At 39.6% G+C, this 21,588-nt stretch overlaps 2 protein-coding genes across 3 annotated transcripts in view; both read left to right on the top strand.

The window, feature by feature from the left end:
• The window catches only part of tdo2a (tryptophan 2,3-dioxygenase a), a 263,007-nt gene that overhangs the window by 94,398 nt on the left and 147,021 nt on the right, over positions 1 to 21,588 (top strand). The gene's annotated exons all lie outside the window — the stretch shown is intronic.
• Positions 19,122 to 21,321, top strand: LOC130095174 (leukocyte cell-derived chemotaxin-2-like). 2 transcript variants are annotated; one of them, XM_056261871.1, is made up of 6 exons: positions 19,125 to 19,293; positions 19,401 to 19,495; positions 19,917 to 19,949; positions 20,057 to 20,141; positions 20,821 to 20,966; positions 21,151 to 21,321. In XM_056261871.1, the coding sequence occupies exons 2-6, from the start codon at positions 19,456 to 19,458 to the stop codon at positions 21,315 to 21,317; spliced, it is 471 nt and encodes a 156-aa protein (XP_056117846.1). In that variant the 5' UTR covers positions 19,125 to 19,293; positions 19,401 to 19,455; the 3' UTR covers positions 21,318 to 21,321. The 2 variants fall into 2 exon arrangements, with proteins under 2 accessions (XP_056117845.1, XP_056117846.1); XM_056261870.1 differs by having other exon boundaries at positions 19,122 to 19,495.

The raw sequence follows: 21,588 nt of genomic DNA on the forward strand, positions 1-21,588 counted from the left end.
TCACAAAACCAGTCACAAGTAGCACAGGTATATTTGTGGCAAAAGACAACAATACATTGTATGGGTCAAAATTATCGATTTTTCTTTTATTCCAGAAATCATTAGGCTGAGTCTGAGTCTGAGATGTGCTTGTGTTCGAGTCTGAGATGATTTTTGTAATAAAATATCCAAAAATCACTTGCACTGTGTGATATATTTCCTGCAGTTGTGTACTTACAATATCCCAAAAGTTCCCAAAGATTTTTAATTTCAGAGAAATTCCAATTTTAAATAATGGCTCATCCCTGGTCATTGTCGCCTGTCAATGATGTAATATCCTCGTTTCCACTTGTACTGCCATAGTAACCATGGCGACAGACGTGGACAACTGCGTTACGTCTAGCGGCACGCTCACGCTGTTGTTGTTTCGTTCAAACAATATGGACCACGGCAAGCAGACTTTGGGACAAAAGGAGAAATAAAACGAGGATCAATATCGGCGTGGTGTTTTCGAAATGGCGAGAGCTCCATGTCCGCGACTAACTTGGACTTGACGAGACGCTGCTCTTGGATGTACTTTATTAGACAGGTGAGTAAATGTACATTAAACAAATCAATGTTATATAGCTCAACATGATGAAATGTTAGAATATGATCAGTATGTTATTCTTGTCACAGTCTTCGTCTGCACCAGTCTGTCCTTGTCTCTTCACTACACTTCCCAGAATCCTCCTCGTCTCCACACCTGTATTCACTCCCTCACTTACCAGCCTGTCCCTCGTTATCATCATCTGTGTCACCTGTCTTCACATCATTATGGTTCATTTGTCTCTGTATTTAGTTAGCCTCTGTTCATTCAGTCTTTGTCGGTCGTTGAATGTTAGCACGTCAATGCTGATGTTTGTGTTACCTTGGTGTGTTTATCGTCTGGCTGCCTATACCTGTTTCTTGAGGTGTTTAATAGTAAAGTTTATTTGAATTGGAAATCTGGACTCTTGTCTTCACCTACCTTCACCACACCCGTGACAATTCTAATGTTGATCTAGCTTACTGCTAGTCTCATACAGCTAACAAACTTAATACATAGAATAACATTATAACTTTCAACATACAAATGCTGTTTAGTAGTGATGGCCAAATGAAGCTTTTGTGAAGCACTGAACCACTTGAGCCAATTGGTTCGAAAATGGGTTCATTACTCGAAGCTTCAGTTGCAGCGACCTCTCCTGGCGAAAAGCAAGGCTGCAGTCAAATTAATCAGTGAGCAGTATTGGAGAAACTACTTTAGTTCTGAAGCATCTTTGCTAAGATCATTTTAACTTTTAAATTTTTAACTATATTTCCTTTGAAAACTCTTTTATGCACATGCTAATGCTGAGCATAATGTTCTATTTACAAATAAAAATTGATAAATGTATGTTTTGTGTTATTTAGGAGAGAGTGCTTGGAAAATATGGCATAGGTTGGGTGTGCTTGTGTAACTATGGCAGGGGGTGATTTTTGGGATGGGGAACACTCAAAGATTTTTATTGAGGTACATTATTTTTTCAACAGTTTTTGGACTGAGTCGGTTTCTTTTTTTGCTCACAACCTCTCCAGACTTGGAAAACACTCGCTCACAAGGAACAGATGATGCTGGCGAACATAAATTTTTTTTTTGCAAGATTAAACAGATGAGGGTACACATTTTGATGGTTTCGCCAGTACGCCAGTGGGTCTTCTGATCTTGCTACTGGTGGATCAGTCACCATCAGACTCAGAATCGAGACGCGCCGTTCCAGTGAATCACCTGATTGGACCGCAAACCAGTCAGATGATTCATTCAGGCAATGAAGCACTTGCTGCTTCGGACGTCATATGTCACATGATTTTTTTCGCACCAAAGCAAGCTTTGAAGCAGTGGTTCTCTCAATATTATCTGCCTGCAGTCCCGGAGGCTGCATTTTCAGGACCCCACTTCTAGGACCGCATTTCTAGGACCCTAGTTTTTTTGTGACAGCGCCACCTACCGAGTCGGAGAACCGCAGTCCCAGGAACGCATTTCCAGGACCCTAGTTTGGAGGAACGAAAAAAGTGCCACCAAGGCAGTATCTCCACCCAGTTTTAACTACATTAGAGTTTTTTAAAAAGTTTTATTACACCCAAATACTACTTTCTTTATTGCAATTAAACCAGGTTCCTAGGAATGTTGAGAAATTGGGTCTAAGTAGCATACTATAATATAACTCAAGTAAAATAAACAAGGAATCATGTTATAGCCTTTTCAGTCACTCGATGGACCACATTTTCAAGTACAGAGGGAAGACAAGGATGACTCAGGGGGTAGATTTAAGATTGTGTATTTTACAAAATAATATATAACACTTGAACTTGAACACACAAAATCTTTTATAAAATAATATATAACAACTGAAATTGAACACACAAAATATTTTACAAAATAATATGTAACAACTGAACTTGAACACACACAAAAACAAATTTGATCATGACGTGAACCACTTCAATGGATGGACAAACACATGGACAACATCATCACTGACTCCTAAGAGAGAGAAAGAGAAGTGAATTAAATAAGGAACATTTAGTTGAACATGTTCTACTCTCTAATTTTAAAATTTCATATTTAAAAGATCTTAGTTACCACAGAGTAATGATAATGATAAAAATAATGATATCAATCTTCATACCAATTACTGTTCATAATACAATTATTGCATACTGTTCAAAGATTTGGAAAAAAAAATGATTTTGATGTTGTGGGAACAAAGGTTCTAGAAACACTCATGTCAATAAAGCCCATCTGAACTGAGAAAAAAATAATAGAGAGAGATGCAAGAAATCTGAATAGAAATAACATTATTGACACGACTTTTCCTGACCATATATAAGTAGGCCTATACAGTAAATGACACAATCTAACACGTGGGATTTTAACAGTCAATTATTATAATGGCCTCTCTGATATGTCTGACTATTAAAATGTCATATGTCTCAACCAACTTTATAAAACCATGTCAAAATGAAGAGACGTACACATAACATGTATTGTGGGTAACGTTAACAGGCTTACTGTGAGCACGTGACAGTGAAAACATTACGATTATTTTAACTGAATTAAAATGGAAAAACAATGAGTAATTAACAAGCTTTCAGAACGAACATGGTACAGTTTATTGTGCTGTAAGTAAGTCAACACAGGCTTAGCCTATCATGCAACAGCTCCGTTAAATGAACCGTAGTATTTCATTTTCCAGCATTAGAGGCTAATATATGATGGCTATGCATTCAAGACTGTTTAGCAAATCACCAGCACGTTGGCAACGTTAACTTTCCAATGAAATGCATCACAATTGTTTTTAAAGTTAAACAAATAAAAATTGATTCGCATTTGATACTCACACTCTGAATGTCATCCATTTTCGCTGGTCCTCTAATTCGGTAGGTGGCGTTGTCACTAAAAACCTAGGGTCCTAGAAATGCGGTCCTAGAAGTGGGGTCCTGAAAATGCAGCCTCCGGGACTGCAGGCAGATGCTACTCGGTTCTCTAGGTTTGTAGTTCAGGGTTTCGAAGCACGTATCGAAGCTTCAGCGTCACACTGCCATCACTACTGTTTAGTATGATAGTGTAGACCAAGTGAAACAGCGCTGCGTTACCTCACAAGTTTAATTCATCAAATAAACTGACCTGTGTGAGTAGTAATTCAGCATTTGCGGGTAGTTCGGTAGAATGAAATGTCCTTATTCCTTTATATCCGCGCGACTCGTGTGTAGCGCTGATATCTGTCTCTTATTAGCAATCGCGACCTGCTTCATACCACAGTCATGTTAAAAAACATGAATGTATTCACTCATCCATAAACATTATTAGATCCATCGACATGACGACAAGTTCCATAACTCCGCTTATGCGTCATCAACCTATGCCTTTGTTATTGTAAGAGGTTAGTGACCCCTAGCGGTGAAAATATATATATTGTAGTTTTAAGTAAAGGTCATGCTCCATGAAGATATTTTGTAAATGTCCTACCATAAATATATAAAACATTTATTTTTGTGAGTGAATGCAGCACAATCACGAACATAAATGGACAACTTAGATTACAACATAGATTTTTTTGCACCCTCAGATTCCAGATTTTATTTATTTGAGCTGTTCACATTCATGTTTGTTACAGAAGTCTTAAGATAACACAATAATGGAAGCTCAAAAGGGGTAGGCTGAAGCAAGGAAGCTTATGTGCGCCTACCCCAACTATTTTCAAATAGTTGTCTCGGACAAATATTGTTATATCTTAACAAATCATACACCAATGGAAAGCTTATGTATTCAGCTTTCATATGATGTATAAATCTCAATTTAAATTTTTTTTACCCATGTTTTGGGGTTCAGGGTCATATATAGTATTTATTTCAGGCATGTTTTCTGTTGAATTTAATAATAGGCCATTGAATCTCAGTATGCTTAATGTTACTGAGTGAAGTGAATTTGGCCTGCATGCTTTCTTTTAAGTTTCCATTTTCCCTATACATAATCCCAGTCTATGATTTATCCCAGTGTCCTGATATGCTGCTGAATAATCTGAATAAACTTACCAATGTCACTCATATTCACATTATTCACATTCTGCATTATAAGAAGTATTTTACAGTATTATACCTTTCAGTGCATAAAACCTACTAATATTATCATATAACATTACTTTCTTGAGAAATTAAAATTTTTCATATTTAGTTTTTAAAGAGGTTCTAGTTATTTTTAAATTATTTGATTTATTATTTTACAATACAGAATTGTAAATTTACAGAGCCACAAAATATTGTTATTTTTGCAAACAGTTTCTTTTAAAATGTATGCATTTGCAATATTATATTAATCAAGTAGAAAAAATACAATATAAAATAAAAATGGTAACAATACCTATTACAAATTAATATATTTGAATAGTGTAAATTTTGAGTCATGCCACAAAGCACCTGGGGGCACTCCATGTACAACTGCTTGTCCCCACAAAAAAAAAAAAAAAAAATCCTTGTTTTTGAGCTGATTCTGTGGTGTCTTTTATTTGCAATCAGACTGCAACGTCTCACATTTCAACTTCTCCATTAGCTTCTTTAGAGGTACATTACAGCCTTTAGACATTCTCCGCAAACTTTTACTGCAACGTATAATGACATTACTAATAAAACTGTATTTGGTCCACTTGGTTTCCCACATTCAGTGATTCAGAAGTGTTGTGATTTTATAATTTATTGAATTAAGAAGAACACAAGGGCAGTCTTCATTTGCTTTTTGCATACACTCATTACTACACTGGAATTTCCCCACTAGCATGCATACTGTCAAGGGTTTAGATTTGCTTTAAACATCGATAAAGACTCAGAGTGGGGAAGCCTATTAAATAGATTTTGATTGGTGTGCATCCTAATGTATAGGCCTAACCATTTACTGACACCAGAGCAGGCCCGGCTCCACGGGGGGGCCAGGGTGGGCCTGGCCCACCCAATCAGAAGCTTGGCCCACCCTGGCCCCACACCACATAACAATCACAAAATTGGTGCGATATTCAATTCAGCTCGAGATAGGCTACGTTATTTTCTATTTTCTACCCAACCCTCTCCTTTTTCCCTCCGAGAGTCCAGTGTTGCCAAATTAGCGCCTTTGTCGCTATTTTTAGCGACATTTTTTTCAAAAAAGCGACAAACCTCAGTATAACCTCCAAATGTTGCCAGTACTGTTCTGCGAGCGCGAGGTCTTGCTTTCTCCCTGTCGTCACTCTCTCTAGCTGCGTCTCCCCTGTTCAGTGAATGGCTGAGAGGAGCGCACGGCCGCTGACAGACGCGAATGAGCAGTGTTTTTCCATGGACTTATCACTTATCTGCTTTTCTTTTGTTATATTTAAAGAATTTAGTTTGACTATTTTCATTTTTATTTATTTTCTTGTGCTTATTACTTGTAACACTCACTATCACAGAGCTTAGTTCATCCGGTTCCCTAACTCTCTCAATTCAGATAACGTTCCACATAGGCCTATAAAAAATGTAATCATTCACTATATTATAGCTACTCGTTCTATTGTCTGACAACAAAAAAAATAGGAAATGAGAACAACTTTATTTGACATTCGGGGTCACACGCAAGGTCTCTCGCTCGCTTTCCCTCTATGCCGTGCATGCGCGCGCTACGTGGTTTGGAGCACAATCTCTGTCTCTCGCTCTAGATTACGAGAGATTTTAACTAATTTGCGGCATAGCTACTCGATCACGAGTGGCTCAACAGGTAGATATATAGATACACTCATCTTCCAGGCATTTGACCGACCTGCGATGCGTTTCCCAAAAGCATCGTTGGCCAACTATGATCGCAATTTCCATTGAACTCTATGCTAACGATGAAACTTGCGACCATAGTTGGGTTTGGGAAACGCACCCCAGGTTGACACTTCAGCGTGAGAGATCGGGGGTGTGGCGTGTGAGCGTGTGAAACCAATCAAATGCGTGTGTCGCACGGCCAATGCGTGAGAGTTGGCAGCTCTGTATTAGTAGTTTATTAGTATATATATATAAAAATGTTAAACATGTTTATATATATATATATATATATATATATAAAGTTACTACATAGTTCCAAAATATATACAAAAAATATTAAAAATGAAGAACATGTTAACATTTTTAGTTAGTAACAAGTTTGTTTTAGTTGATGTAAATAGTTATTTTAAAAGATCTGCTCCTTTTTATCAAATCTATAGTTACTTAATTGATACAAGATCCGTTAAGAGGTCAAAAAAAATATTACAAATGCAAAAAGAGAGAATGTAAAAATATATTATAAAAAAATGTAAAGAATGTAAAAATATATATATAAAGTTACTAAATAGTTCCAAAATATGTACAAAAAAATATTAAAAATGAAGAAAACACAAACACAACAATAACAAACATACAACCCTAACAATTGCCTTAAATGCATGTTATTAAAATTACTCAACCCCCCCCCCCCCGACCGGCCCACCTGGAATGTCACTTGGCCCACCTTTCATCTCATATCTGGAGCCGGGCCTGCACCAGAGTATCTCTTTAAATGAAGTTTTATGTAAACAAAGTTCGGGAGGAGCATGTTCAGGTAATCATCCAATCGGCGCAAGAAGAAGCCAGTATAAATAAAGCCTTCCCTTACCTCCTGTCTCATGACTAATTTCTCAGCATCCCACCACCACCCCTTCACCCCACATTCGGCTGGGTCCGCTCATAGTTACCTATGATCTCTAAGGTTATGGGGGGAGTACTCTGGGGTCGGGCCGAATTCTGAGCTCGGAGCCCTCCCCCCGGACAGCAAGCCAAATACGCATTATAATATTACATCAGATTTCATTAACATGCAAACTCGTGAAACTCTGTACGGCACGTGGTGTTCGGATCCCAGCACTTTTGTCTAGCTCGGTTTTCGGTCCAGTGCTGGGGTTTATATTAATTTTCCATGCTTCGTCTTTCATTGTGAGTATGCTTTAATGTTGTTGTGTTACAGTATGTGTAGCACGTAGTTCGTGTTTATCATCGGCCGAATGCTTTCATGTTGTCATGTTTTGTGTGGACACGCAGTCTGTGAGAGCTCTCATTGGTTTCCTGCTCTTTATCACGTTTTGTGTGAACGCGTGCTTTAGTTATGTTTGTATGTATGTGCCACGTGTTTTCCCGTCTATTGTGTCAACCCTGCCCTTCTTGTTATCTGATTAGTGGGTTATTTGCCCCACATAGTAACTGTTCCATAAAGAGTGCTGAGAAAAGTGGGGATTAAAGTCCAACACCTGACATGAATTAACCTAAATAATATGTCTGGCCTGAAGCAGTTCCATAAAGGTTATTTGAAGTTCACAAAATCTACTCATTTGAACCAGGAGTCATTATAGTTGTGTGTGCACACTATTCTTAAGCATTCTTATTTTACAAAATTTTATAAAATACAAATAAGCTTTGCAGATCTTTAGGGTTTTAACAACGTTTTTCATGCTTGTTCAATGAACCATACACAATTATTGCTATGCAGATGTGGCCAGAGCAATAAACTGCAATGTCCGTTATGCAAGACAGTTTTTCAGGGAAACAGGAAGGACAGCTGATCGTCCTTCCTGTGCCAAATCACGTGTAGCCATATATCAAGTCACCTTTATTTATAGCGAATTTATACAATACAGATTGCTTAAAATGAGCTTTAAATGTGAATAATGTGAATATGAGGGACATTGGGAAGTGTATTCAGATTATTCAGCAGCATATCAGCACACTGGGATAAATCACAGACTGGGATAATGCATGGGGAAAACGGAAATTTAAAAGAAAAGTCTGTGTAGGGGAATTACAGTTAAGCCACATAAAGAGACCAATATGCGCAATGAGGACCAGGTGTCAGGGTAATAAGCACAGGAAGCAAGATGCAAGTGAAACAGTTTATTATAAATGAAGTAGATGGTGGTAAGTCCAGAGATGACAGGTTAGTGGCGCAGGGACCCCGATGGTCAGATGAAACTGGTGAAGACAGTGCTGCGGTGCAGTGAGAGAATCCAGTGATGAGAAATAATCCAAACGAAATCCACAGGAACATGAACTGGAACAAGGAAGGTACAAGACTCGAGACGTAGACTGGAACACAACAACGGGAAACCCCAAACAAAGATCTGACAATGTAGATGAGAAGGTGATGAGTATATATACACATGATGAGATGAGCTGCAGCTGTTGACGGGAGTGATGAGTGATCGCTGATGATGTTAATGAGTGGGCACGCCCACCTAATCAGTACACACACACACACAACAACAGAAACACGAGACAAAAAGGAGACATAGGATTTATGAACCGTGACAGTACCCCCCTCCCTAGGAACGCCTCCTGGCGTTCCCAGACTCCCTTACCTGCCGATTGTAATCATCGATAAGGGAGTGATCCAGGATGTCTCTAGCTGGTACCCAACTTCTCTCCTCCGGACCGTAACCTTCCCAGTCCACCAAGTACTGAAATCCGCGTCCCCTCTGTCTCGAGTCCAGAATACGATGTGAAATGCATTTCTCCCTTCAACCCAGGACATTCCAGGAAGAACGAACCAAAGTTGCGTTTGTCCTGACTTTGCTGTCTGGGAGGGCGGCGCTATGGGGAACGGCGGTGTGGGAAAATCAGGATGAATGCTGCTCCTCGTTCCAGCGGCTCTCCGACGAGATGCGGCGAGTCTTCGATCGCTCTCCGGCGGGAAGAGAAGCTGCCAGGGTGCTGGCGGATCTAAGGCAGGGAGAAAGATCCGTGTCTGACTTTTCGATTGAGTTTCGAACCCTGGCAGCAGAGAGCCAATGGAACGAGGAGGCGCAGTGGGACATGTTCCTGCATGGGCTGGCTGACCGCGTCCAGAAGGAAATCTACGCCATGGACCTTCCCACCAAGCTCAATGATCTCATTGCTCTGGCCCTGAGAGTAGACGCACGTCTTTCACGTATGGATCGACGAATTCAACCTAACCGTCCATCTGGAGGGATCGAGGGACAGCGTTCTGGAGGCGGGGGCGCGGTCAGCCCCATTTACGATCCTGAGCCCATGCAGGTGGGTCGAGCCCGGCTTTCCCGGGAGGAGAAGGAGAGGCGGAGATCCCTGGGCCTTTGCATGTACTGTGGAGGAGCTGGACATTTCGCTTACAGTTGTCCGTTAAAAGGGCCCAGCCCGACAGTAAGTATGAGGCTACTGTCGGGTGGGATCTCTGCCGAAAAGACCTCATCCACATCTACTCTCCTTCCGGTAAGGCTCCGATGGTCTACTCACCTCCACGACTGTCGGGCACTTCTGGACTCAGGGGCAGAAGGTAATTTCATGGACCACAACTTTGCACGCACATTTCAAGTTCCCCTCAGACACCTTTCGCACCCGATTGCAGTTCACGCCCTCAATGGTCAAAGACTCCCCACCATCTCACTGGCCACCGAAGACATTACCCTTACCACATCAGGCAACCATACCGAGACCATCTCCTTTTACATTCTGGACACTACTCTTTAGGGTTGGGTACCGAAACTCGGTGCCAATAGGGAACCGGTTCCGACGTAAACGGTAGTAACCAGACCGAATAAGAACGAAAATTTCGGTGCCTGATTTCGGTGCCTAACTTCATTAGGCACACACGCACACACACACACACACACGCAAGGTCTCTCGCTCTCTCCCTCTCCGCCGTGCCCGTGCGTGTGCTACACAGTTTGGAGCACAGTTTCTTCTGTCTCGCATGCGCGCCCTTTCTCGCAAGGTTTGGCTGCATTTCACGTGTAAAATTACGTGTCAGAACGCCCTCTGGGTGTGCCGATAGTCTGAATCCCATATAGAATCAAGCCAATACATTGGCTGATGGCGCGGGCGCCGCATCGACGCACTTACGTCGTCATAATATGTTGGCGCGCGCGCGCCATCTGCTCCTCAGATTTCTCTGCCGAAAAAGGAAGCTGGTCGGCAGCGCGAGGAGCTTGGCAGCGTCCCGTTCCCTATTGAGAGATATGTTACACCAGTAACCAGAGATGTTCTCTTTCATAGGTTCACTCAACGCTGCGTAGCTAAGAAGCAGTGGATTTGTAGGCTGCTGTATCACGTGCCGTTTGAACTGACGCGCTACAGCGATCTGTCACATTTCAAAGAGCCAAAACGTTATTTATTGTGTGAATCTCGTAAAAATATTGACAGAATCTGACAGCTGTGGATTTGTTCCATATCAAAAGTAACCTTCTCTGTCTTGTCTGTCGGTGTCAATGTCCTATTTGTCTGTGAAAAGGGTAATTTGCGTGAGTCTCACGGTCAATGCGTGAGAGTTGGCAGCTCTGCAATCTCCAGTATTATTACATTGTTTGATACAATATTGTTTCATTTGATATTATGTAAATATGAATTTTTATTTTATATTGGTTTTATTATTACCATATGTTACTTGTATTTATATTGTTTAAAGATTTAAGTTAATATTGTGTCCAGTTTGGCCCTGTAAATTAAAGGGTATTATTTTTTGATAAAGTGTGTGCTGTTTCATTTTCTTAAGTACCGATTTAAGAACCGTTTAAGCACCGGAACCGTTTAAAAAATACCGAGTAGGTACTGGAATCGGATAAAACCCAACCGATACCCAACCCTACTACTCTTGCACCCATCGTTCTTGGTCACCCCTAGCTCACCCGTCACAACCCCAAAGTGGACTGGCAGCTCAAGTCTGTGTCGGCATGGAGCAGTTATTGTCATAAGTCTTGTCTTGTCTCTGCTTGTCCGTCTGTTTCTGTCCCTGTGTTTCAGGAGGAGGCAGTGGATTTATCTAACGTGCCCACGGAGTACCTGGACCTGAAGGAGGTGTTCAGTAAGTCTCGGGCTGCTTCTCTTCCCCCGCATCGTCCCTATGACTGTGCTATAGAGTTACTGCCAGGTACGTCTCCGCCTAAGGGCAAGTTATATTCACTCTCTGCACCAGAGAGAGAGGTCATGGAGAAATACATTTCACATCGTATTAAGAAAGCTCGACAGTAGTTATATTCACCTGAATAGGTCTCGGGAACCGGCAGACGAGGCTCTGACTGGGAGGGCTCCGCTGGTGGTGGTGGAGGAATTGGCGGTGCGGGTGGCGCAGTGGAAATCCGATGTTGTTGGATCTGTTGGGTGAGCCCGGACACCTGCGCCACTAAAGCATGAACGGCGCGAACTGTGTCGTTGAGGTCTTTCTCTTGCGTGTCCATTCTCTGTATGCTGCTGTTCACAAATGCGTCCAGTGAACTTGATGAATTGCTCGCTGCTTCCATGTTGGTCAGATCTTTCTGTCAGGGTAATAAGCACAGGAAGCAAGATGCAAGTGAAACAGTTTATTATAAATGAAGTAGATGGTGGTAAGTCCAGAGATGACAGGTTAGTGGCGCAGGGACCCCGATGGTCAGATGAAACTGGTGAAGACAGTGCTGCGGTGCAGTGAGAGAATCCAGTGATGAGAAATAATCCAAACGAAATCCACAGGAACATGAACTGGAACAAGGAAGGTACAAGACTCCAGACGTAGACTGGAACACAACACCGGGAAACCACAAACAAAGATCTGACAAAGTAGATGAGAAGGTGATGAGTATATATACACATGATGAGATGAGCTGCAGCTGTTGACGGGAGTGATGAGTGATCGCTGATGATGTTAATGAGTGGGCACGCCCACCTAATCAGTACACACACACACACAACAACAGAAACACGAGACAAAAAGGAGACATAGGATTTATGAACCGTGACACCAGGGGCCTGTTTCAGAAAGGAGCTTAAGTGAAAACCCTGAAATTAGGGAAACCCTGGGTTTTCCGTTTCAGAATGGGAGGTATGTCAAACCCGAGAAAGCAGGGTATGTCAAGCCTGTTTCTGAAAGAGAGGTATAACTTATACTAACTTACTTTGTTAACCTAACCTGTCTGGAAGCAGGTTTTTAACTCTCTTTAAGTCTCCTCCCCCTTTTTAAAGCATAAGCGATGTTAAATACTTCATTCATTCATTCAAGCTACAAAAATAATCTTAATGCAAACTGAAACAAGACTATTTTTCTTACCCCATTGCCAGATAATTTGTAAAATAAGAAAAATGCACTTAAATTATCTTTACTCAAAGTAGTAAGAACGACAGGCAATCTGGATTAATAGACACAGTTTTAAGTAATAGAGGCCATCAGCTGATAAGCAGAAGTATTTCAGTACAGTAATAAGTGAGTTAGCAGGAGACCTTCACAATATAAAACACAAAACTATACCTGTTTTGAACACACGGTAGAAAATACATCAATAATTATTCATACGTACAGGTTGTGATTCTGAGGAGCAAACTGGTCCAAATAAACTGGGTACTGACCCATTTTCAAGAGCAAGAGTTTTGGGGATCCTGCGTTGAACTCAGCTGATTTCTGATAACGCTGGTTATGTGTTGCCGTGTCAACTGGGAGAAACGGGATTTTAGGTTCTCAAACGTCACATTATGTGCCAGAAAATGCTTAACGTCATGTGAGTGCCCAGTTTGGCATAGTTATGATGGCGCTCGACGGATATGCGGGTTGATGTAAAATGACAACTTTTTTGAAAATGATGTTGTGTGCACGATGTTATTATTTAAAACGGAGGGGGGGAATATTCGTTTCTCTAAATACCCGGCTATGTGTAAATGTGGCCTAACCCCCAATTTCCACCAACTGCGGAACGGCTGCGGATCCGCTCCGGAACGGCGGCGGAGTCAAATGGTTTCCATTAAAGTCAATGTGTGAATTTGCACTGACTGCGGAACGGCTGCGTTCCGACTCCGTCCCAGCTCCGGCAACCGCAGCCCTCCGGAGAAGATACGCAGAGTTTCTATTTTTGCCGGATGCCGGAGAGCGCCGCAGGAAGTCGAGCACAGAAACTAAATAAAACATCCGGTAATTTCCAAAATAAAAATATACTTTTTCCTTTTCCAACAAGAACAATAGTTAACTTTATTTACACAGCCTACTACTTTCCCAATTCGTTTAAAAAGGAACCCAAAATAAACATTTAGCATTTTATAAGTTGATTATATAATTATAAACATTGTACTAGAATCACAATAATCTCCACAAAAAAAGGAGATCAGCAGGTCAGCACAGAGTTGTTTCCCCTGTACTCATCTGGATGGAAACAAACTGTTGCTGGTTTTGTGGTTCTGTTTGTAGAAACTAAATCCTGTTAAATCACGCGATCAAACGTAAATTCGCGAGATATCGTATGTCCTCGTGACTTCAGCTGTCAGTCATGGCCGCAGCCGTTCTGCAATAAATCCGGATCTGGTAGGTATTGAAGGACGGCGGAGCACGGATCCGACACGCAGCGGAGCCGATACGCAGCCGTTCTGCAGTTGGTGGAAATCCGGGGTTAGAATTAAACTTGCGTATTGGCACGCGAGTCAGCCTACTCAGAGTTGATTGAACTAACTCAAATCAGCTGGGGCCTGTTTCAATAAGGAGGTTCAACCAATTCTGAGTTAAATCTTGAACTCTTGAGTTGATTTACCCTGAGATGGGTTTTCGGTTTCAAAACAGCTGAGTTGAGTTAGTTCAATCAACTCTAACGCCGCCTTCACACTGGCAGTTGAAATCAGCTCCGATAAGGCTCCGAAACGACCGGAAGTAAATCATTTCCTATGGAGATTCACAGACCGCATGCGAATGGGTCCGAAACGGGTCCAACCGAGTGTGGTGCGAAGAAAATCGTGTCCGTTGGTCATCTGGATGAGTTCAAAAAATTTAACTCTTGCGAAAAGCTACGGACGGTTACCATCCGACAATTCCAGCGGAAGTTAGCGTTGCTATGATACTGATAAACAAACCTAAACTCTTAACTTTTAATAAAATAAATAATGATTTTATAACGATAAGTTGTCATGTCATTTTTTTATTTTCATGATTTTCTAACCTTATTAGGGCAGTTAATACAATTAAATTGTAGGCAGACATACCACTATATCACATTTTTTAACCAACCTGACATGTCAACGTCCTGAGCAACTTTCCTCATGCAGCAGCCTTCCTATTAATATCTCTATAACCCTCATCAGAGAGATCATACAGAACTGCAGAATCAACCTTTCTAATCTCTCCGCCATTTTTGTTCTACCCGCTTCCGACGCTTTTCACTGTGTAGTACGATGTCCGTTGGGGGCGTATTACGGAGCTGATTTCAACTGCCAGTGTGAAGGCGGCGTTAGTAGGTTGACTCTGAGTTAAGCGCGTGCACCAAGACTATGAAAAGCCATGATCAATGGAGCTCCGAAATTACGATTCACCATGGCAACAACACCAGACAAAAAGACGTCCACATACTTCCGAGTCAATACGACAATTCACCATGACGTCACAACAGTAATAGACGTTCTTCCGGGTGGCAAAAGCCGAAGCGTTCCTATGGCAACGCTAGTAAATTGCTTGGTTGGGAGACCCACCGTCGACAGTAAAAATATAATAAAAATAACAAATTTAATTAAATATAATGTGTTTTTTTAATCATAATAACAACTGTGTTTAATGATATAAGTAAAACATATAATACATAATGTAATATAGTAGGCCTACACATAATTAGCTAAATACTCTCTTGCTCTTTTTTCTAGCCAAAATAACGTGCTATATAGCCTATCATGGTCATTAAATGGCTTTCCTGAGGTAAATGTTATTTGACATATTTGTTCTCCAGCTGTTATATTGACCTCTTTGCGCGGTTGAAAAACACATATTATGTATGAGGAATATACATTTCGGTAAGTTGCGTGAGAAAATGGATGTGTGGCGTGAGAGCATGTGAAAAGTGACAATTGCGTGAGAGTCACGGTCAATGCGTGAGAGTGGGCAGCCCTCTTTTACTTCAGGCTGGCAATGAGTCTGATCTTCAAAAGAGACAAGTTTACTAATATTAGTCTCGAAACTCCCCGGCTGAAGATAAATGCTCTATGATTTTGTAGATGGACCATTAGAATACACGAAGCAGAGTTGAAGGGCAAGCAGGGTTGGCAGCAGAAATGTAAACGTTGGATGAATCATATAATTTAGGGGATCATTAAGATTTCCTATTGACGACCACAGTCTATGTTGACGACACAATGTCCACTCGCTAACCTCCTCACCCACAGGAAATCGATAAAACCCCGACACCTTTTGCTGTATATCTGGCAGCGCAACCCCAGACACAACACGTTTTCATCATCGTTTCAACTTTGATCAACAACAATGTTTTTAACGATGTAACTGTTGTAGCCGGCTGGATCTCTTCAGTTGGTCAATAGAAGCCGCTTGCGTTCTGCCACCCGGAAGTATCTCGGTGCCTATTGTTTACAAACATTCTGAAATGCCGAATACACAAGTATAATTCTTAATCACTGTTATATTATCAGGTGAAAACTGACAGAAAGGTAAGTTATTGAACTAAAAATGAACAATAAATTCATAATTCAATCAGTTAAATCTTTAAGCATAAAAGGCTGTAGGCTACATGACTTTACATGACTTTTTTTTAATTATAATGAAATTAACATTTGACTTCTACTGGGCCAACAGCAAGAAGGCATAGGCTGGACCTGCACCACCACTGACAGATGAAGAGGAGACACAATATTGGAAGAATATTAAAATCCAACAGTAAAAAGAATAACTGTTGCTTTTGTATTGTAGGAAATAAAGATGTCCAAATAAATTGTGAATAATTTGTGTGTAACAGCTGTGGTGGTTACGGCATATATCTATCCTTCCATCTGGCATCCTTCCATTCCATACAGTAATCTGTTTCATTTTCGGAAGGTGCGATGATGGGAATATGCATGTCATCAATGCATCCAAACACAATCCTAGAAAAATCCTAAAGGAAATTCTAATTATTATAGGTTACTTTCAGAGGTCACAGCAAGATGTTATCAAATGAACATCATTTATCAAATTAGCCTAATTTAAACCGATTTCTCCACCACTGTCCTGCAATTCTGTGAAACTTCTCTTTGATGGATCTCATGAGTTTGTGTCCGGGAAACAACACAAAAACTCTCAGAAAGAGCGTGAGAGCGAGGCACACTTTCCTTCCTGCTCTGATACAGCAGCCTTATGTGCTCTCTCCGATGTTATCACTGTAAAAAAAAAATCCGTTAAATTTACAGGAAAAAACTGGCAGCTGTGGTTACCAGAGTTTTCCTGTTAAAAATACGGTAGCAACATTTTAGGTTTTACAGACTTTTAACCGTATATAATTGTACAGCAATAAACCGTATTTCATTATCTGATATAATGTTAATTTACTGACCTTTTGAAGTATTAATATCTGATTTGTTCTTGTAATACACTGACAGCCAACAATCACAGCAGTAATGAAAGTCAAATGATCAATCAAAGCTCATTATAAGCAGCTCTTCCACAAGAGAGTTAATACTAATATATAGAAGCTGCACAGTGGTATTCACACAAACATTAAACACCATCATGGTAACATGTTGAAATTTAAAAAATGCAATAAGCATTAATTTAACAACATTAAATGTAACATAAAACCCTAATGTACATAACTGATTAGGAAAAAAAAACTAAGAAAATTATGAAGAAACAGTTATTTAAAAAAAATAATACATTAAATGTGAAGTGTCACGCAGGGAATTGTGGGAATGTCAATTTACATTTTTTCACTGTAAATTATACAATGACTTGTTCTTTTTCACTTCCAAAAACTGTAAATTTAACGGTATTTTACAGTAAAATTACATTAAATGTACCATTATATATATCACAGTTATTTAACGTATACAGTAAGGAAACTTTGTGAACCAATTAACAGTTTTTCACTGTAGCATTTTTACAGTCTTTTACCGTTAAAATCACGATCATTTTTTACAGTATGTGCAATGAATGAAGGTACTGCACTGCAAATAATGCTTACTTCTTACTTAGCATTTTTGTCTTGTTGTTTCCAGTCAAAATATCTAAAGATTATTTACCGTAATTCCTCAAATAAAGACCGGTATTCAAATAAACGCCGGGCCTCTGATAGTGGCCGGGGGCGTGGTCAACACGGACAAATAAAGGCCGGTCTCAAATTAAGGCCGGGGAAAAAATAGTGTACACTCAAAGACGGACGCGCTCAGCGCTTGTCATATATCACAACTATTCAGTGTTTTCAACCACATGTTTATTTTAGGTTTCAGACATTTAAATAGATATGATTTATAGCAAAACAATAAATTTATAGTTTGTAAAATACACAATGGTGTCTATGGAAGCAGCAATAACAATCCATTCAAATATATTTGGCGACGTGTTTTATTCATATCAGATACACAGTGTGTAAGTAACTATAAAGTTTACTCTATTCTTCTCCCAGTTCACCGGCCACTTACTTTCATGTATTTCGGGAGAAACTGAAGAATTCACGCGCTGTAACTTAACAAATACAACAGGAATCTCCGAACTGCGGTGCCCATCTCACGTTACAGATCAAGATCATTTATAAAGGGTTTTAAACGACAAAACAAACTCACTTACACGGATTTGAGAGTCAGAATAGAAGATAGTTGATGACATGGTAAGCAAGTTTGTTAATATTTAGAAATAAAAGCGCTACATCTGTCATACAGCGCTATTTTGGCTGTGGTGAACACGTGCCAAGCATGACGCGTCACCATGGAAACTTGGCTGGCGGGCGGGCGGGGATCGCGAATTAGAAATAAAGGCCTGCCTCTAATAAAAGCCTGCTTCAAATAAAAGCCGGCTACCATCTGCAGTTCAGGTAAATAAAGGCCCCGGCCTTTATTTGAGGAATTACGGTAATCAAGATGCATTTTCTAAAATAAAAACTCTGGGTTTACATAAGAAAACCTGCTCCCGACCAGGTTAGGTTCACAGAGTAAGTTACCATGGTAACTGACTCTGAGTATAAGTTACCTCTCTTTCAGAAACGGGCTTGATTACTCTGCTTTCTCGGGTTTGACATACCTCCCATTCTGAAAAGGAAAACCCAGAGTTTGCCTCGTTTCAGGGTTAACACACTCAGAGTTTTCACTTAACCTCCTATCTGAAACAGGCCCCTGTTCTGAAACCTAAAACTCAGAGTTTCCCATCTCAGGGTAAATCAACTCAGAGTTCAAGTTTTAACTCAGTTGGTTGAACCTCCTTATTGAAATGGGCCCCAGGAGTCAAAGTTGAAGTTCAATCACTTGACAGAGAGTTTACTGAAGACAAAGTTTCCACACTTAAGATGATCCAGCCTCAAACTAACTTGAAACAGCTATATTTATAAGGATAAGTGCGTTTATTTGATCAGACCCCAAGTTTCATTGGCCAAATGTTCTTGTGTAGTTGTGCTGTGTAGCATGGCTCATGTTTACCATTGACTGCATGTGTGCTTTCATGTTTTTGTGTTATGTGGAGCATGCGACACGTGTTTATCATCAGCCTTGTGCTTCCTTATTGTCATGTTTTTTTTCCAGTCTGTGAGAGCTCTGGCTGTTATCACGTTCTCCTGTTCTCCCATCTATTGTCTCAACCCTGCCCTTCTTATCTGATTATTATTCATTCTTATTATCTGATTGTTATCTGATTATTGGTTCATTTGCCCTACTTTCTCTTCCTTTATACCCTTTCATTCCCTATTTATTCTCCATGTTCTCAGTCCGTTGCCAGTTCGTCGTTGTTACTCGTCCTGTGTGAACCTCTTTAGGTCATCCCATAATTTCAAGTCCTGTCCTGTCCTGCCGTGTCCAGGCCGCTCTACCTCGCCAGCCGTGCCGGTGAATCCTGCATTTTCTCATTGGGTATAGTTTTTGTTTGTTTTTTGTTTTGTTTTATCAATTACTAAAGCAAATAATACTTTGCATTTGAGTCCTCTCTACATCCTTACCCACAAACCTGACACAAACAGACTGAGGACGAAAGCAGAGAAGAAAGCATCTGAAAAAAAAAACGCTTATAGGACCATGAGACTTTACATCCTTTTCAGTTTTCTGCTTTTGGCTGGTGAGAAATTACAATTTAACTTATAGCATCATGCCTGCATTTTTATTCTAAAACTTAACTTGTAAATGCTGCTTATGAGTAAGAAAGCTATTGCACATGTTAGAAGTCTATTGCACAAATGAAACATTAGTCATTTTGAAAATGTTTATATTTTGAAATGTACAATTAATCCGTTTAAGGCTAAATTAAATACAGGTTTAAAAGAAAAATAAATTTTCATGTTTCTTATATTATAGTAAACGGAAATGAGTATTAAGATGAAGTTTTATTGTTACCATTTTTAAATAATTCACTGATGTTTTGTGGTGTCATTAAAAACATTGTGAAAAGAGTAAACATTGCAAAAACATTAAAAAAAACACAACGAAATACAGTAATTATGCAAATTCAATGTCAAATTTAATGTGTGTCTCTTTTTCAGTGATTTGCAGCTCTTGTGTTGATGCTAGCCGAGGTATGAAATGTTAATAAAGAAAAAGACAAACATACAGACAAATATAAAGACAGACAGGAAGCATAAACAGAGATGAGTAAAAAAAAAAATCTATTTCTATTTCACAGGGAAATTTGGCCGCCTCTGCAGTAACCCAAGTAACCGTATAAGAGGATGTGATAGAAAGGGCTGTGGACACTATGGAGCCAGTCGGTAAATTCTGTTTTTGATCATGTTTCTTCTGATTGTCTGTATATAAATGATTTATTCTCTATTTAACAAGCAAATTTTGTTTTATCTGACTTTTATCTCCTCATAGCTCTTCCCCAGAAGTCATTGACTTCACATTTAGCAAATAACACATTTGTAATGGAGGTGTGCCATGACATATATCATTCTTTTGTTTTTAATGTGTTACCACACAAATTTGACACAACCCAACATTACAAAATATCTTTATTCTGCATCATACACTCTTAGAAAAAAAAGATAAATTGAGTTCTATATAGAAAGGTTCTTTATTCAATTTTAATAAATATTTTATGGCAAATGGGTTCTATAAATTAGACACCATACTAATACAATAAAACAAATACAATTCATCACCATTTACTCACCCTCATGTTGTTAACATACTGTATGACCTTCTTTCTATTTTGGATACCAACCAGACAGCTTTTTTCCATTCAATGGAAAATTTGTAAATTAATGTGTAATAATATTATTATTCACTGTACAATTGTCACAAGAAAAACAAAAAAAGTTTGATGTAACTGATGTCAGATCTTGATTTATTGCATCATGTTTAAATGCATATTACGATTTGAGAGCTAGGGAAAGAAAAATAACTTTCTACTTAATTTTGGTCACATTATGTGTGTTTGTACTGCAGTGGGAATCGGAAACATTTGGGTCTTGACATTGTGTGTGCTGATGGAGACACAGTTTATGCTCCATTTGATGTGAAGCTGAATGGCAGATCTAGGCCATACTCAAAGAACAATGCTATCAATGATGGCATTAACTTGAGTGGGCAAGGTGTGTATTTTAAATATCCTAAAGCATGAATTAGCAAAATTTTATTTTAGAGACATGTCTGTGGAAAAAAAAGTGCTTGCTTGATAAAATACTACTACTACTACTACTACTAATAATAATATAGGAATAAGATTTCGTACATCAAAAGAATAATCTTATATCTCCCACATAATATGTTTGACAGGTCTCTGCTTCAAGATGTTCTACGTTAAGCCGGACCGTTACACCGGGACCCTGAAGAAAGGGCAGAGGATCGGACGTATGCTCCGAATGCAGAGCGTTTATCCTGGCATCACTTCCCATGTTCACGTTCAAATGTGTGACTTATCAAATCCCACCAAGTACTTCTGATGGTGATGGATGGTGATGGAGTTGATGACCACATGCAATCATCAAACCAATTCAAAATCTTCTGCCATCACTCTGAAAAGTAATACTGTAAAAAAAGTAATACTGAAAAAAAAGTTTAACAGGTATTACTGAAAAGTAATACCTGTTAAAATTAAATTCCAAGTTAAAATTATTATTTATTAAATTAAAACTTTTAAGTTGCAAACATTATTTTTTTAGTTATGTTGGACATAATAATGTTGATCTATGCCTTAAAGTAACAACAGGTAAC

Source organism: Rhinichthys klamathensis, unplaced genomic scaffold (assembly GCF_029890125.1).
Source record: "Rhinichthys klamathensis goyatoka isolate OS25496 unplaced genomic scaffold, OSU_Roscu_1.1 h1tg000186l_1, whole genome shotgun sequence".
NCBI lineage: Eukaryota > Metazoa > Chordata > Actinopteri > Cypriniformes > Leuciscidae > Rhinichthys > Rhinichthys klamathensis.

Excerpts from the sequence above, each read along its gene's own strand:
- LOC130095174 (XM_056261870.1), top strand. The coding sequence starts at position 19,456 with ATGAGACTTTACATCCTTTTCAGTTTTCTGCTTTTGGCTG. Across the intron at positions 19,496-19,916 it reads CAGTTTTCTGCTTTTGGCTG|TGATTTGCAGCTCTTGTGTT; the intron begins GTGAGAAATTAC and ends TCTCTTTTTCAG. Across the intron at positions 20,142-20,820 it reads GGACACTATGGAGCCAGTCG|TGGGAATCGGAAACATTTGG; the intron begins GTAAATTCTGTT and ends TTTGTACTGCAG.